General features: G+C 47.9%; 1 protein-coding gene across 8 annotated transcripts in view; it reads left to right on the top strand.

The window, feature by feature from the left end:
* The window catches only part of axo (axotactin), a 224,121-nt gene that overhangs the window by 187,192 nt on the left and 21,419 nt on the right, over positions 1–15,510 (top strand). For 6 of the 8 annotated variants that reach the window (XM_070540819.1, XM_070540820.1, XM_070540825.1 and 3 more), the window contains 8 exons: positions 1,155–1,308; positions 2,199–2,272; positions 2,335–2,432; positions 5,298–5,445; positions 6,678–6,850; positions 7,985–8,093; positions 12,338–12,523; positions 13,269–13,466. In XM_070540819.1, the coding sequence (XP_070396920.1) occupies positions 1,155–1,308; positions 2,199–2,272; positions 2,335–2,432; positions 5,298–5,445; positions 6,678–6,850; positions 7,985–8,093; positions 12,338–12,523; positions 13,269–13,466 (1,140 nt within the window). The remainder of the gene's footprint in view (positions 1–1,154; positions 1,309–2,198; positions 2,273–2,334; positions 2,433–5,297; positions 5,446–6,677; positions 6,851–7,984; positions 8,094–12,337; positions 12,524–13,268; positions 13,467–15,510) is intronic. The other 2 variants (XM_070540822.1, XM_070540824.1) reach the window with 1 other exon arrangement.

Below are 15,510 nucleotides of genomic sequence, written 5' to 3'. Positions count from 1 at the left end.
ATCGGTCCAGGGATTATCTCATAAAAACGTGTTTGCGTTTTACGTGTATTTGAATAGGCCGCGTCGGAGTTGGGCCCGAGCTTAAGCTTCCTCTTAATGAGTGAGAGAAGGAAACCTGCTGTTTCAGGTTATACACCATGCGGTGGCAGCAGCTCTTCTGCACTTCGTCCAGAAGGCGTCCAATCGCTACACCCCCCCTGACCAGTTTAGACTCATTAGAATCATACGACATTGGCGCTTTTTTAGTACGGGGTGAAAACATCCAGCAGACATGGTCATTGTCATGATAGGTTAGTTGTAAGTCGAGGAATCTAATTACTTTGTCATCCGGCAGTTCGTAGGTGAACTTTAAACCGCGAGAACATTCCTTAAGACCAGAGAAAATACCCTGTGCTATACTATCTAGTATGTCCCCTGGTGAAAGCCTTAAAAAGATGAAAGGATCGTCGACGTATCTAAACACACGGACCTCATGATCGTTGTTCAAGGGTGTGACAATAAGGTTGTCAGTCATTGCCAAGAAAATACTGCATAGCACTGGGGCAACGCTAGACCCAATACAAATCCATTTCTTTTGTAAAAATACGTCACCCTTAAACTCGGCCAGGGTGGATTCTAAATAACAGGACAGCAATTCAAGAAACGCTCCAATGCTCATGCCTACTAGGTTTTGAAAACAAACCGCCCCACTAAGTTCAATCGCTTCACGCAGCGCCACAAACAATTCATCGTGGGGAATTGAGTAATAAAGATCCTCTATGTCTAAGGAAAAGGCTGTGGTTGCTACAGGTAGGCCGTCTTTTAACACTTCCGCCAAGTTCGGAGGGTGAACGGGTCCGCTGTTGAAATGTTCAAATCCACCCTAGTCGAGTTTAAAGGTCACGTATTTTTACAAAAGAAATGGATTTGTATTGGGTCTAGCGTTGCACCAGTTCTATGCAGTATTTTCTTGGCAAAGATTGACAACCTCATTGTCACATCCTTGAACAACGACATGGCAGACGTGCGCCTTTGTGGATTCCAGAAATGGCTGCATCGTTTTGATTACAAATTACCATCGTTTATAATATTACTAATGATAATAATAAGAATGCTAGTGACGTGAAGCTCTCAAGTTGTGCGTAACCACTGGATTCTCGTTACTTGCGGCACAGATATCGGAGCCCAGTTTGACGGCAAGGCTTGGATCGAGTACATGTTCACGCCCGAGTCGACGGGGCAGGACCGGATATCCATTGCGCTTGCGTTCTCTACGAAGGCGAAGGCAAGCGTACGCCAGGCGATCCTGCTTGTGCAGTACGCGCAGAGGTTAGCGAACTTCTCATTTCTTTGGAAGGTTTTCTACGGGCAGCGCACGATATGTCATATCCGAACCACATTACTTGTTGCATTTGTCTGAGTTAATTGTCTCGTTGAAAGGCGTTGTTCTAAAAAAAGATTAACGTAAGTAACGTGGCACGTAGTTTTCTAATGCAGTGAGGTCGATTCATTTGCATGCGTCGGGTGCGTAAGACCACTTAATCGAATTACTTCTTAAGATAATTAACAGACGATCTGACATGCTGTCATGCAATGAAGGAAATGTATGCCAAACACTTCGAGGTTCCAGTGAAGTATATCGGCTACTAATGCAAGAGTGAAGTTTTAGTGTTTGTGGAGAAGTATCTCCTTGTTTTGCGTCTCCAACCTGAATTTTTGTAGATTACCCACACGCTTAAATCGAGAAGTGAATCAGAAAATCGTGGCAAACTTTCCCGTCTCAATAGTCTCCTATATACCATCAGTGCCACTATACCTGACAACCCGCCGTGTTTGCTCAGTGGCTATGGTGTTGGGCTACTGAGCACGCGGTCGCGGGATCGAATACCGGCCACGGCGGCCGCATTTCGATGGAGGCGAAATGCGAAAACGCCCGTGTACTTAGATTTAAGTGCACGTTAAAGAACCCCAGGTGGTCAAAATTTCCGAAGTCCTCCACTACGGCGTGCCTCATAATCAGAAAGTGGTTTTGGCACATAAAACCCGATAACTTAATTTAACTATACCTGACAACCCGGAACGGCTGTCAGCGATACTTGAAGCGACGAACTTACCAAGGAGGGACTCCCCTGGTTCCACCGACTGTCCTTATGTGCTGTCACATTCCTGTTTGGTGATTCGTGTGTGTCGCTCGCCCTGTTTTTCTTCTTGCACCGCAGCCAACACTACGTCCTCGTGGCTGTCACACCGGAAGGGGCGCTACAGATTCAGGAGAACCACGCGTCGGCGAAAGGTAGACCCGTTTTTTGATTACGCATGGCCCGCATTTCAGTCATTGACCGTGTTTTTCACAAGCCTTTCGTACAGTGTTCGGAAAGCAGATGGGCAACTTCGCGGACGGCTTCAGGCACTGGCTGCTCTACCGGCGCGTGGAGAACGACGCCCGAGTTGTGGTGAGTTCCTTTTACTTTTTTCCTTTCTGAATCACTTTCGGAGCGTCGCCTACGACTCTAAATTAAATTGCGGCGTTTTACTTGCTGAAACTACAATCTCATTGTGAGGCACTCCGTAGGGGCGACCCCAGAATAACTTGGACCACCTGGGTGGGGATTCTTTAACGTGCAGCTTAACATCTAAGTACACGGATGTTCTCGCTATCCGCCCCCTTCTAAATGCGGCCGCCGTGGCCGGGATTCGATCTCGCGACCTCGTGCTTAGCAGCCCAACACCATATAGCCACTATGAGCAACCACGGCGGGTCATCGCGTACGACTCTGCTTACGAACATGCGCGCCCTCATGTCACTGTGCAGGCGAAAGCTAACGGTCGCTACTCAGTCAATCACTCAATGAAACCTTTAAGCAAAGTATTAACGCGATAGCGTTAAGGAGCTCGTGTCGCAGAAAAGCCGGTGTCGTCGGCGTCGGGTGTCGGCGTCGGCGGCGTTGACCGTGAGCGATAAATCACGGCAGGCTCTTCATAAATAAAAAGCAACTTCCAACATTGGCCCGGTGGGAATCGAACCCAGGTCTCCGGAGTGTGAGACAGAGACGCTACCACTCAGCCACGAGTTCGATGCTTCCAAGCGGTGCAAACGCGCCTCTAGTGAATGCGGTGTTGCCTTCGAAACCAGCCGTGGAAAGTTATACTGCGGTGTATATCGGTAATTATGAACATGTAACGTACAGAAGTCACAATTACACGAGTTGCGAAGTGCGTTTCCGCTGCATTTCTTTTGCGCTTTCCGCACATGCAGAGCCATCTTGCGGCAAACACAGAAGACCCCCTCCTCTCAATGTACGGCGCTGCCCCGACAGGAGGCGCGCCGCGCGCGCATTGGGACCGCTGCCAGGCGCGTCGCGGGACTCCCTCTCCCCTGACGACGCTTCGCCGTGCTTCCGGTTTAGATTACTATCTATCTCTCTGCGCGTGCCGATCACGACGTTTGGCTGGCGCAGATCGTTTTCCCTCCGAGACACCGAGTTCTTTGGTTCGTTTCGTTCGCTCAGGCGCACGTTTCGTTGTCGCGCCGAACGCTGCGTTGCTCGACGTTCACCGCGTGATAGGTGGGCGCTAAGTCCGATGCGGGGCGCATCGTAAGTGATTGCTGTGCCGTAGCGCATTGTCTTATACCCCTTGGCGGGTCGACGGGAACGCTGTCGCGTCCCACTCTTGAAGGCGAAGCTTAAGCGTCCTCCAATTTTTGATATGGGCTTGTTGCTAACTCATCGGAACAGATTAACGGCAAAAATAAAATGCAGGGACAACGAAACCCACAGGACGAGCACCGACCTCCTGCTACTATACGTTTCTTTCTTTTTAAGGATGACAGTATATATAGCTGCAAAAGAAGCATGGAAAACGAAATGCAAGAAACACTGGTAGTCGTACAAGCAGAACAGACAAACAAGCAAACAAAGAAACAAGCAGACAGACAGACAGACAAAATTATCTGTGCTACATGGCTTCCACAGCCGACGTGAAAAAAAAAAACTAAAAAAAAACGCCCCACCCCCTTCCTTCCTTCCCCCGAGAGCTCTCCGCGCGGAGGAAGACGGCGCGTCTCCTCCGCGCCGTCGTTGATAAATTTTCAATCCGAGCATTACAAAGTAGTAAAAAAACGGGATTTCCATGTCGTGCCTTAAGTCTTCTCTCACCATATCCTGCATGCACAAAATGAGCGCCAGCTTTAATTCACAGATCCGGCGCCTATTAGAAGCAGGTTATCCTAGCGTAGCAGTGGATACCGTGGCTGAACGCCTAAAGAAGTTGATTTCGAGGGCGATGGACGTGATTACAGAAAGCAGTAATAGCAAAAAAAGAGTAGTGACTATCCCGTACATTCATTCAGTATCGCACAGGCTTTAAAAAGTTGCAAGTAGATATGATGTTAATGTTGCTTTCACGGCTCCCAATAACCTAGGTAAGATATGCTCTGCCATGCAAAGGAAAAAGGAGCAGGTAAAAGGCAGAAAAAAAAACAGATATTTGTCCTGTGAAGCACAATAAGAACAACCGTTTCACTGACTGTCGTATGGGTGTGGTTTATAAAGTTCCCTTTAGCTGTGGCCAGTTCCACGTACGACAAACGGGGCGGTGTATCAATCAGAGGCTAATGGAACATAGAAGTTCGTTAACTGGTGGATCTCCTTCTAATATTTCCCTACATTGCCAAGATTGTAACTGCACGCCGGAGTTAGATGAATGCGCGATATTGTACCGGCATAAGAATGATGGTACGCGTCTTACGGTAGAGGCATGACATATCTATAATCGTGGAAGTGCGTGCGTGAGTCAGCCATCGATTACTTTACTTAAGAAGGAGATTAAGTGGCTTAACAGCTATCTCTCACGTAGACCGGCACATGTACCCGACTGACACGTGGGGATACCATTGCAGAGCTTGCGCAGATGAGTTTTGTGTATTGTTTCTTCTTTTCGCCTTAGTGCTCCCTTCAGTTGATAGTCGGCGTTCCGGTTGTTCACGTCTCTTCTCGTGTCCTGTCTGCACGCCTCACCTTTTTGCGTTCGCTTCAAACAATGAATTGAATTATGGGGTTTTACGTGCCAAAACCACTTTCTGATTATGAGGCACGCCGTAGTGGAGGACTCCGAAAATTTCGACTACCAGGGATTCGTTAACATGCACGTAAATGTAAGTACACGGGTGTTTTCGCATTTCGCCCCTTTCGAAATGCGCTTCAAATAAAGCAAAAATTTTGCCATGCAAACGTTCAAACCGTGCTGTGCACAACACAAGTGCGGCGCGTCTTACGATACCTTTGTCGGTGACACACTGCCGTTTTCTTTTCGGTCAGGTTGACGGGAAGGAGTACGTCCTGACCAGCACTACCCCAGACACTTCGGGACCCACGGTGGATATCAGCTCCAGCCTCGTCATCGTAGGTGGAACGAAGCGCGACCCGAGATTCGGCGACTACGGTGACTTCCAAGGATGCGTCTCTAGTAAGTGATTGTCGGGGTGGCCGATGGTTCGTCGTTATCTCCGCGGGTATGGTGCTCCACTGCTGACCGCAAATGGTCGCACGTACGACTCCTTGCTATGGCGTCCACGTACCGTTATGGGTGCCTTTGTGATCGGGAATGGAAACCGCGCGACCCGAGGGCAGGGGCAGGGGCAGGGGCAGGGGCAGGGGCAGGGGCAGGGGCAGGGGCAGGGGCAGGGGCGGGGGCAGGGGCGGGGGCAGGGGCAGGGGCGGGGGCGGGGGCGGGGGCGGGGGCGGGGGCAGGGGCAGGGGCGGGGGGAGGTGATTATTGTACAGTGGCACAACGAACGGACGCAGACGTGCAAAGAAGAAGCGGTGCAAGGGCAGTCTTTCAATGCAAGGTTTAATACCATGTGACGATCTTATACAAAGCGGAACACTTCACTAACTGAAGGAAGCAACCAAAACCTTTATAGTAACACGTTTACACCACGCACGTAAGGTTAAATATCCTTATATCCGCGAGAAGTACGGGAATCAATGCGTCAAAATGTCGTGTGTGGAGAAACAGAAACAAAAAAGAGTGACTGTTTTTTTGAACAGAGGAAGGTTTACCACTTGAGACTATATCGCGTAAATGTATCAACGTCTTTGAAAAGGCATCAATGCCTTTTCAATATGCTTACTTCTGACTCAACTTTGTCAGCCCTATGCTAATTGAACACGTAACAAGGCAGCGACGCCCACGAGGATCTCGCGAAGCTATGTGCCTGGGTGGTACAGGATTCAAACTTTTCGCTACCACCAGCTTGACAGTCTGTTGGCAGTGAGCTTTTATACAAGTATTTCATATTATTGTAATTAGTCGCAAATTATATGCTTTTTCTTTTTTTTCGCATTTTGTGTCCCTAGCGTAGAGCCGCAATCTGCGGGCCTGCGAGGTATAGCTTTTGAGAGGGACGTGGCCCGTTTCAATTTCTACCTCAGCATCTCCTTCAATCTTGTTTCTATTTCCCAACGTGCAAGGTAGTTAACCGAATTCCTCCTAGTTACCTTCCCTGCCTTTCCTGTGTTCTCTCCCTCTGTCTTTCCTCATTTTATGTACACTGTTGTCCGGAGAAATTCGCTGGTCTCGTAAGACCTTCGTCAGTTCTCTCAACGGGTTTGCAGTTATTTTGGTTGGGCCGACGAGACCGACCGGCACCATGCCTATTAGTGCTTTCTTTTCGTGCTTGTTTTTTTGCACTCTAGACGTGGTTGTGGAGCTGCGGACGCTCAACATTCGCCCGCTGGAAACGTACTTCGGCTACCAGAAGGGGGCGCTGGAGAAAGTCAAAGTTTACGGCACCTTGCGGGAAGGAAGATGCGCCGAGTTCGCCACCATCATCGGAGACAAGACAGAGGCCATCTTCAAGCCGCCAGCGGTAACTGTCCTTTTTCATTCAAGAGAGTGATGCCAAAATTGGGTGTAGAATTCCGCGCCATCTGTGGGCGTAACGTTTTACTATACTAACCGACGACGTTTCGTGGCAATCGATAGAATGCTACGGAGGGGAAGCGCACTGGTAACAGCGCTCCTAAACACAGTTCCGCGATCGCATTTGCTTTTTGCGTGATTAAGCTGGGGGAAAGCGAAACATAAGCATATTGTTCACTAGAACACTTATCCTAAAGGCTTAAATTAAGTACAACGATAAATTTTAATTTAAATATTTTCTACTTGGTCTTCTATGACTACAGCAAAGCGAGCTGTGCGTTCTGCGAAACTATTACCAACGTTACGTTGATTCACTAATGCGGGCACTTAATGGTGCACGTTCTTTGACACAAATATAACTGCGATAGCGCGCTTTAAAGCTGGTAGTTCCTTCACTCCCCTCCCCCCCCCCCCCCCCACCGGGGTTGTTGGAGAAGTATGGGAGAGGCCTTTGCCCTGCAGTGGGCGTAACCAGGCTGATGATGATGATGATGATGTTCCTTCACTTATGTACATCTGCCTGAAACACATGGGGCACAGAGAGTACTAGAAACTTTCGGCTTTTACTGTACTAGCAGCAATTGGCGTAGATCATAAAACAATCGTACTATTCTCAATGTCTCGTATTCTGCCAGTAGTAGCGATCACGGAGGCCCCCTCACACACATCGCACTGCCTTGTTTAGCTAAGATGTAATTTCAGTGTAACTTTGAGTCACGGAAGGTGTTCTTTGACGACGCCTGCAATTTGCAACGTACTTCAATGAAAACAATACTTTATTCGGTCAGCATCATTATTCTTCCACTCTCAGTGAGACAATCACTGTAATTCAGCTTCGACTGAGTTATATCGTCCTAAACGAAACAGGTTGTGCGGGTGTGCTGCCAAGAAAGAATTTGGCAAGAAGTTATTCCTTGACGTATAGCGACGCGTGCTGTATAGCTACAGATAGAATTTCAGGTTAAAGCGAATTAGGTCAGCCTAATTGCGATAGTACATATTTGCACGTGCAGTTTTGACGCGCAGTGAAGGCGAGCCCTGTATGTACAGGGAACGAAAGTTCACGAGTCCTTGTTCACAGGTCAGCGTACCGGAGTGGCACAAGACGAACCCTGTCCTGGTTCCCTACAAGCACAACTCCTTCCATCCGCAAGCAACCAAACTCCTCTACGCCAAGGCAACCAGCACGCGTAAGTGCACTCCGCAAAACGCATCCTTCTCTTTCTCCGACGAGCTAACTGAGATTATGCATGTGAGAAAGACGAGTGTCGGAAGTCTCGCGCATGCTGGAACGTTTCTTCACTTGACACTCCACCTCGCCTGAAGAACGAGGTGAAGAAGAAGCTTCATTGACACTTCGCGGCAGTGGTTGAGATGCGTAGCGTCTGCCCCACTCGAGAGGCGGCGCTGGGCTCAACTCAGTGGAAGGGAGGAGGAAGCTTCGAGCCTAGGATTGTTTTACGTTGTGGAGTAGTTCCTCTCAAGGAGCGGTCGTTAAGGCCGACTGCCTGGGGGCCTGAAATTACACGGAGGCCTTAACATGCTTATCGAGGTCAGAAGTTTGTGGGGCGTGAGATGTGAGAAAAAAAAAACCTCGATATTTTCTCACCCTGGGTAATGGGAATCCCAGCCTGTGCTAGTATTTACACGCAAACATCTTTTGTTTTGTCTTTCACGAGATTATCACTGTTATTCTTTTGTCTCTCGGTGCACGACACGCCTACTGTTGCAATTTTTTTTAATTGGTCGCATCGAATGAGATTGCGTGTGCCACGGGAGCGGTGTTGTGCGTCCTCGAATGTACCCGAGTAGGTGCGATTACTCAGAAATGTACGTAGATACATGCATAAATAGCCTATGGTATAGTGTGTCCTACTACAATTATGAGAGGAAACTCTGGCGCTCCTCTCGTTCAGCCATCATGGGAGTGATGGTAAGGACATGGATTTGTATTGTCTTCGCGCTTGTGTCTTCAGATGTTCTTGTGGCTCTACTTACTGTACTTTATCGGCTTTTATCCGCCTAAATTTTGAAGTAATATTAATTTTCTAGACGCAGAAGGCAATCAGTCTATGCGCGCATACTTGAAAATTGCAAATTGTGGTCCGGTGACGCGATATTTTCTCCACACAATCAGTTTGCAGAGTCACGAAGCATTTCGAAGTCATAAGGACAAAGTTTAGACAAATTCATCTGCTAACCATCGTCACCCGCCGTGGTTGCTCAGTGGCTATGGTGTTAGGCTGCTGAGCACAAGGTCGCGGGATCGAATCCCGGCCACGGCGGCCGCATTTCGATGGGGGCTAAACGCGTAAACACCAGTGTACTTAGATTTAGGTCACGTTAAAGAACCCCAGGTGGTCGAAATTTCCGGATTCCTCCACTACGGCGTGCCTCATAATCAGAAAGTGGTTTTGGCGCGTAAAACCCCATAATTCAATTCAATTCAATCCTCATTCCCACCAGCGCTCAATCTGTCGTTTCGTACTCTTCCTTCCCAAGCCTTTATTTTCCCTTTTTGGCACAACAATGTATTCTTTACATCGTTCCCACGCTGGCTGAGCCGCTATACCTGGAGCTGCCGCAGACACTAGTGCCAGAGCTCTCTCTAGTAATATTTGTACGAAACTTTATGGCCTATGGACTTCAATCGCCACTTCAGATTCGACAACTGACAAAGGTTCTCGCCGTTGTCGTTGTCATTTGAGTCCCGCCTGTCTTTCTGGACAGGAAGGAGTTCGCGCAATAAAAAGTTATATACTTACTTATTGCGACCAGCGAGCCCAAAGCTATACGGCAGTATCGGTTGGATTGCGCAACATTTTGACGAGACACACAGAAGAGAAACGCGCAACACAAAGCGCTTGTGGTGTGTGTTTCTGTTCTGTGTGTCTCGTCAAAATGTTGCGCAATCCAACCTATAATACGCTATACCAACACGCCCAGTCGTCAACCTTGGCTATACGGTAGGTTCTTAACTCACGGCTTGGCACTGTCTGGTTGAACGCTGTCGATACACCATGGTATGGGCGACTAGCATAGCATTTGTAGCTTTTTACTGGCTAGAGGCACAAACTGTTCGGAAATTCAACTTTTCTGCGGAACACAAGATCCGCAAATCATAGATGTTGACATTACTTGCTGCATAATCCCGGGGCCCGCAAGTGCCCACAAATAATAATGTGATGAAAAAGAGAGGTTCATCTCATGACAGCCATTGCCGGTACAGGGGAGAAGACGAGCGCTCACGCCCTTTATAATGGGCGCTTAATCACGTGACTTCCAACATTGAGTACGCGAGTAAACGGCGCGCATTACGCCACCATATCGACCCTTTTCGCGGCGATCTCATGGGCGCTGCCATGTTTGATCATGAGGTGACGCATCCATTCCTTGGCTCAACTGCCTCCGATTACAATGGCTATGCATGACACCGGTGCGGCTTAGCAAACCTCTCTTTCGGGAGATATCGTAGACGGTGACTGCATGGACGACATGAGGCTTTGGCCACAGCTTCAGAGAGCATGCAAAAGCGCTTTGGAAGCTGATTAAGCCAAACCCAATCTGTACGAGCAGCGTATATGGTGCTTGTTTAAAAAGCGAGGCTAAATATGTATTCCAAGCTATCCAAAATTTCCGCTCGTGAATTGAATCAGGATTAGTGTGTCTTGCGCTTCCGTATTTATTTGGCAAATATTTTGAAGCGGCGGCTTGCCACATTTCTGAATCAGTAAATTTCTTTGGTGTGGTCTTTATCTGATTATATCTGGCTAATCGCTCGGGGGTGTGCTCAGTTCAGACATATTTGTTCTTGCTGCGCGCAAAGCTTGAAACATAGCCGTTTTGTACACTGTAGTACCTTGTAGCAAAAATGTATTATCGCTAGTAACTCGGTTACTCTTGTGAACGTGAAGCAAACATTCAGCTTCGAACATTCGTGCGCTATCGGTGTAGTCCGTCATTTATTGTTCATGTATGGTGCGCATATATTCAAGTGTGCTTCCATTCACTTACTGACACGTTGGCGATAGAGTGGGCGTAAGATGCCGTGCCATTTGGGGTAGATGTATGTAGATACTGTGCGAGCTACGTTCTATGACGGGAAGCGGCGCTACTCCCTTTGTCGTTCTTTAACTAGCGGTACTCACTCTTGCTGATGTTTCGATGCTGACGCAGTTTCTTTGAAAGTTAGCGATACAACGCTGGCGGATGAGCAAATTTCTGTATCCTGGAAGAAAGCCGTACATCTCGAAGTGCCGGCAACGACACGTATACGGGCAGTTGTGGCAGCGGTCGGCGAAGTTGGCTACACAGATTCATTGCATTCCTCAATATGCCAGCGAATATTTTTGCAACCAACTACTGCACATGCCTTCAATCCACGTAATGTAAATCCGCCACGATTGGGCACAGTACGTCAGCGAAAACACAGTTGCATTTCCGACAGCTGATCGCACAGAAGCAAGATGGAAGCTGCAATGGTTTCGGATTCGTGCGCTGTCGCTGAGGCGATATGCGGTGCGCCGCCGAAAGCGCCATCTCGTTTCTCTAGAACAAACTGCTCCGCGAAAAGGGCCAATACTTCTCGGCTCACCCTCGCACGCTTTCCATCGCACTCACTGCATACGGTGCGCGTGGCGCGCTAGGACCTTATCGCACTCGAACTTCATGCGGAACATCACGGCGACGGCGCAAGTTTGTCTCGATTGTCTACACATAGAGTTTCTCACTACATTACCTAGAGGGAAATCTGGCGCTGCTGCGCTGTGGTATGCATGGGAATGCCGGTATATTGTGGATTCGGATTGGCATCGTTCTCGTAGAGACAGGACACCTTGAAGACGCGCTTGGCAAGTACCGTTCCCTCTGTCACAATGATTCATTTTCTACTAGAACAGCACGTGAAAAGCTGTTTTAACTTTATTATTACGCGAAAGCATGTTTTGTTTAAGTATGAGAACTTGTTATTGTGTGTACGACTACATGTTACGTAAAAAGTATCAGTGAGCCGCTAAAGTTGGAAGACAGACGATAAGGTTCGCGCTCGCGTTGAAACAGTTGGTCGTTTGTTCCTCCTTTTTGTTCCTCATCGTGGGTGAGTAAAGATGTAATATGCATGAAAGGAAACATTTTATGAAGATTTTACTTTGAGAACGCGTTATTTGCGTAGCCATATCCACGTTTTAGACGAAGCCTCTTACAACACCAGCCAACACGAGCCTCGCAGACACATATACCGTCACTCCCATGACGGCGCGGTGCCCCCTTAAGAAACTCCCATAGACGGTGGCGCCAGATTACCCTCTAGGTGTTATAGTGAGAAACTCTATGGTCCACATAATTGCTGTCGTAGTTAAGTATCCCGAATTTTGATTCCCATTGGCTACTGCACGTATGTCCGGTCACGCTGTCTTCGCCATTGGCATTCTTGCAGGAGTGGCGGTCATCATGGGTGTCGTGCTCATCGTGGTGCTGATCGGGATATTCCTCTACGCCTGGCGACTGCAGAAGCGTCACAAGCACCAGAAGTTGCGCGAGGACCTCACTTACATCCGGCAGGGACCCACCTACAATCCGGCACGGCCGACTCCCAGGCGCAAGGTCAACTCCCCCGCCAAAGGTTGGTGTCGACCTTAGGTAAAGAACAGAGAACGAGACACCACGGGCTCCTGTGGTGTGTGGTTCTCTGGTCTTTGTCCTAATAGCGCTACAATGGATTCATCAAATGCTAACCAACTTGGCGAAGAATAAATTATACTTGCGTAAAGCCTAGAAGCGGTCATTTAAGAATTGTGGAAGCAGGTGTGGGAGAGCGCGTGAGTGTCGACGTTTGCTTCTAAGTGACTGCACACATTTGTCGTTTTCTCACGTGATGTCGGAAATCCTTGTTTTGCCTGTTTGGGTAAAAAAAAAAAACATGTCTACATACATTGTATGCCTTCGGCTGTTATCTCCGTACTGTGTGCTATAACTGGTTATTTAAAAGGTGCCGCTGTTCACATTTCCTTCTTCAGTGAGCCGCACCGATAGGACTGTAGGCATCTTTCGCTATTTGGAATAGCTCTTCCATAAAGTTGCGAAGACGCGAAAAATACATATGGAAACAATGCACATTGGCAATGTTTGCAGCTTTAGAGGATATCATTCACTGAACAAGCTACTTTGTGTCGTAGGTACTACGTCTTGGTATTTAAAACAAAAGTAATGTTTAGTATGCATGCAGTATAGAGTCAGCAGCAGCCATGAAAACTCCTGGCACTTCTTTGAGTTACCCTTCTATTGTTTTCAGTGACTCTTTCAACCTGTAGCGCTTTCTTTCGTGTCAATGACTTCTTTTTTATCTCTCTCCTTTTCCTTGGTTCTAGCTGTCAGCTTCAGCCGGGTGAACAGCGATTATCAGCCGCTTCCTCAGACAAACAAAGAAGTGCTTTCGTCGACGCCTCGCAAGTCGCTGGACGTGATCATACCAAAATCTGTGCCACTGGCCAATTCGACGCCGCCAAAGCCCATCCTGAACCACCGAAACTCGACCCCAGCAGTGTCGCCCATAGCAAATGGCCTAGGTAACCATCTCGCCAGGATTTTCCAGTATTTAGGTCGGTCGGCGGGTAATCACAAAGCTTAGACTTGGGAGGGAGGGGGGGTGGGAGGGGCTTATTGGCACTGCGAACTAGTAGTACAGTCCAACCAAAATTTTTTTATGGACCACCGCATCTGAGAAATAGCTGAATACCTCCACAGCCTCACAGCGCAGCCTCGTATATACACTTGTAGCCTCTACAATATAGTTTATACGAAACGCATTGTGATGTATGGTTTCGCTGGCCGTACTGTTTCCAGGCTGCTCGGAACTTCAACCTTTTCTTAGAACCCGCGATCGCTGAACCTTTGTGGTAGATTGTACGTGCTACCAGGCTAGAATACACCACGCGCACGCTTGGAGTTAGTCAAGGTTTCTAAAATTTTTCGTGAGTGATGCACATCATCTGTAATTATCGGCAGCTGCCCAAGGTTGTAGAATACACATGGTGTAGCGTTGTGACACTGAAATTTCGAAATGTTTGCAAAATTTCACTAGTGCCTCATCGTGTGCAATTTTAGCGATGCCTAAGCTACCCACCATGCATGGCTTTGGGATTATACTTTAAGCGCGTAATGTCGTGGCTCTATTTCCGGGCTCGGTAGTCGCGTTCCGACAGAGGCAGACCGGAAACACGCTTGTGCGTTTAGATATAAGCGTGCGTTAAGGAACTGCTGGCCAAAACACATTGCGAAATAGCTTTTGCGCTAGAAGAGGCAGACAAAGAAAAGGAGTATAGGACACACGAAGCGCTCGTGTGACCTGTACCCCGTCCGTTTCTCTTAGCGCAAAATCTATTTCGCGATGCGTAGTCAACTCGCCCGAATTGCCACTTTGGCTGGTCGAAATTATCCAGAGACTACGTCGCTCAAAGGAATCAACGAATGGATCGGTCAAACAATGAATCAGTGAAATAAATAATCGATCCAGGTAGCAAAGTTTAAGTTGCTTATTTCAAGGTTCAGCGCGCCATCAAAATCACTGATGCCGGTACGGTAACAGAATATGTAGAGCCTATACTTGGCGTAAAGTTTTCGACAAACCGAGAGTGATTGGACAATTAATATAACGCGTCTCCAGTAATATCGATCTGGCAGCTTTTTCGAAGACTGAATAAGTTGGTTACTCAGTGTGCGAATGGCAGTTCTTCGAAAGAATCTGACCTGTCGAATTTAGGTAATTCCTTTTGTTTCCATTGACAAACTTCCTTTGCCTCTCTTCCTTTGGTGCTTCACGGTTAAAGCTGAAGCACTGAAACATTTAAAAGAGAACAACGATGCAAATGTTTTGTAAGAAACACCGCGAACAGCATTATAATTGACAAAAGCTGGGAACGCATCACGAGAAAGTAGTCTGCGACGTCTCTTTCGTTTCCTATCCTAACGATTAGCAGTAGCATTCCAATGGGGCTCTGACCTGTGTTCGGGTAACGGGGGCATCCTATTTAATTTTTCGTGCCCAGACCCGGCGCTTTACAGCTTCGCCTGCAATACCACTATTAATTACCGCATTTACTCGATTCTAACGCTCCATTGATTGTAACGTTCACCTGTTTTCCGTGACCAAAAAAAAAAGAGAGTACAATACCGCTCACCTCCGTGCTTTCATATAGAAATGCTATTTTCTCTCATTTGGCAAAAACAGATTTATTCCCAATACGCTAAGTTGCGATGAATAAAAACACGAATGGAAGTGGCGTACCTTGCCGCCAAGATTTTCACTGCGGCGGTACGAGTCGCGTGGGGCAATAGATATCACTCGTCGTCGCTATTCTACACCTTATCGCTATCAACAGACCAAAGCATTTCATCCTCGGTGCCGTCCATGGCATTCGAAATCCCGCACTTTATAAAAGCCTTGTTGACCATGGCAGACGGGATCGTGCACCATGCGTATTTCACCCATCCAGCAAAGTCCTGTAGCGAGGCACGCTTCATTTTATTGGCGGGCGTGAATTCGTGGCAGTCACTGACAAGCCATTCGGTGTAGAGCGCCGGATTCTATCGTTCACTGGCTTGTTCATACAA

Source organism: Dermacentor albipictus, chromosome 6 (assembly GCF_038994185.2).
Source record: "Dermacentor albipictus isolate Rhodes 1998 colony chromosome 6, USDA_Dalb.pri_finalv2, whole genome shotgun sequence".
Lineage (NCBI taxonomy): Eukaryota > Metazoa > Arthropoda > Arachnida > Ixodida > Ixodidae > Dermacentor > Dermacentor albipictus.
This window is presented reverse-complemented; position numbering and strand designations above follow the sequence as displayed.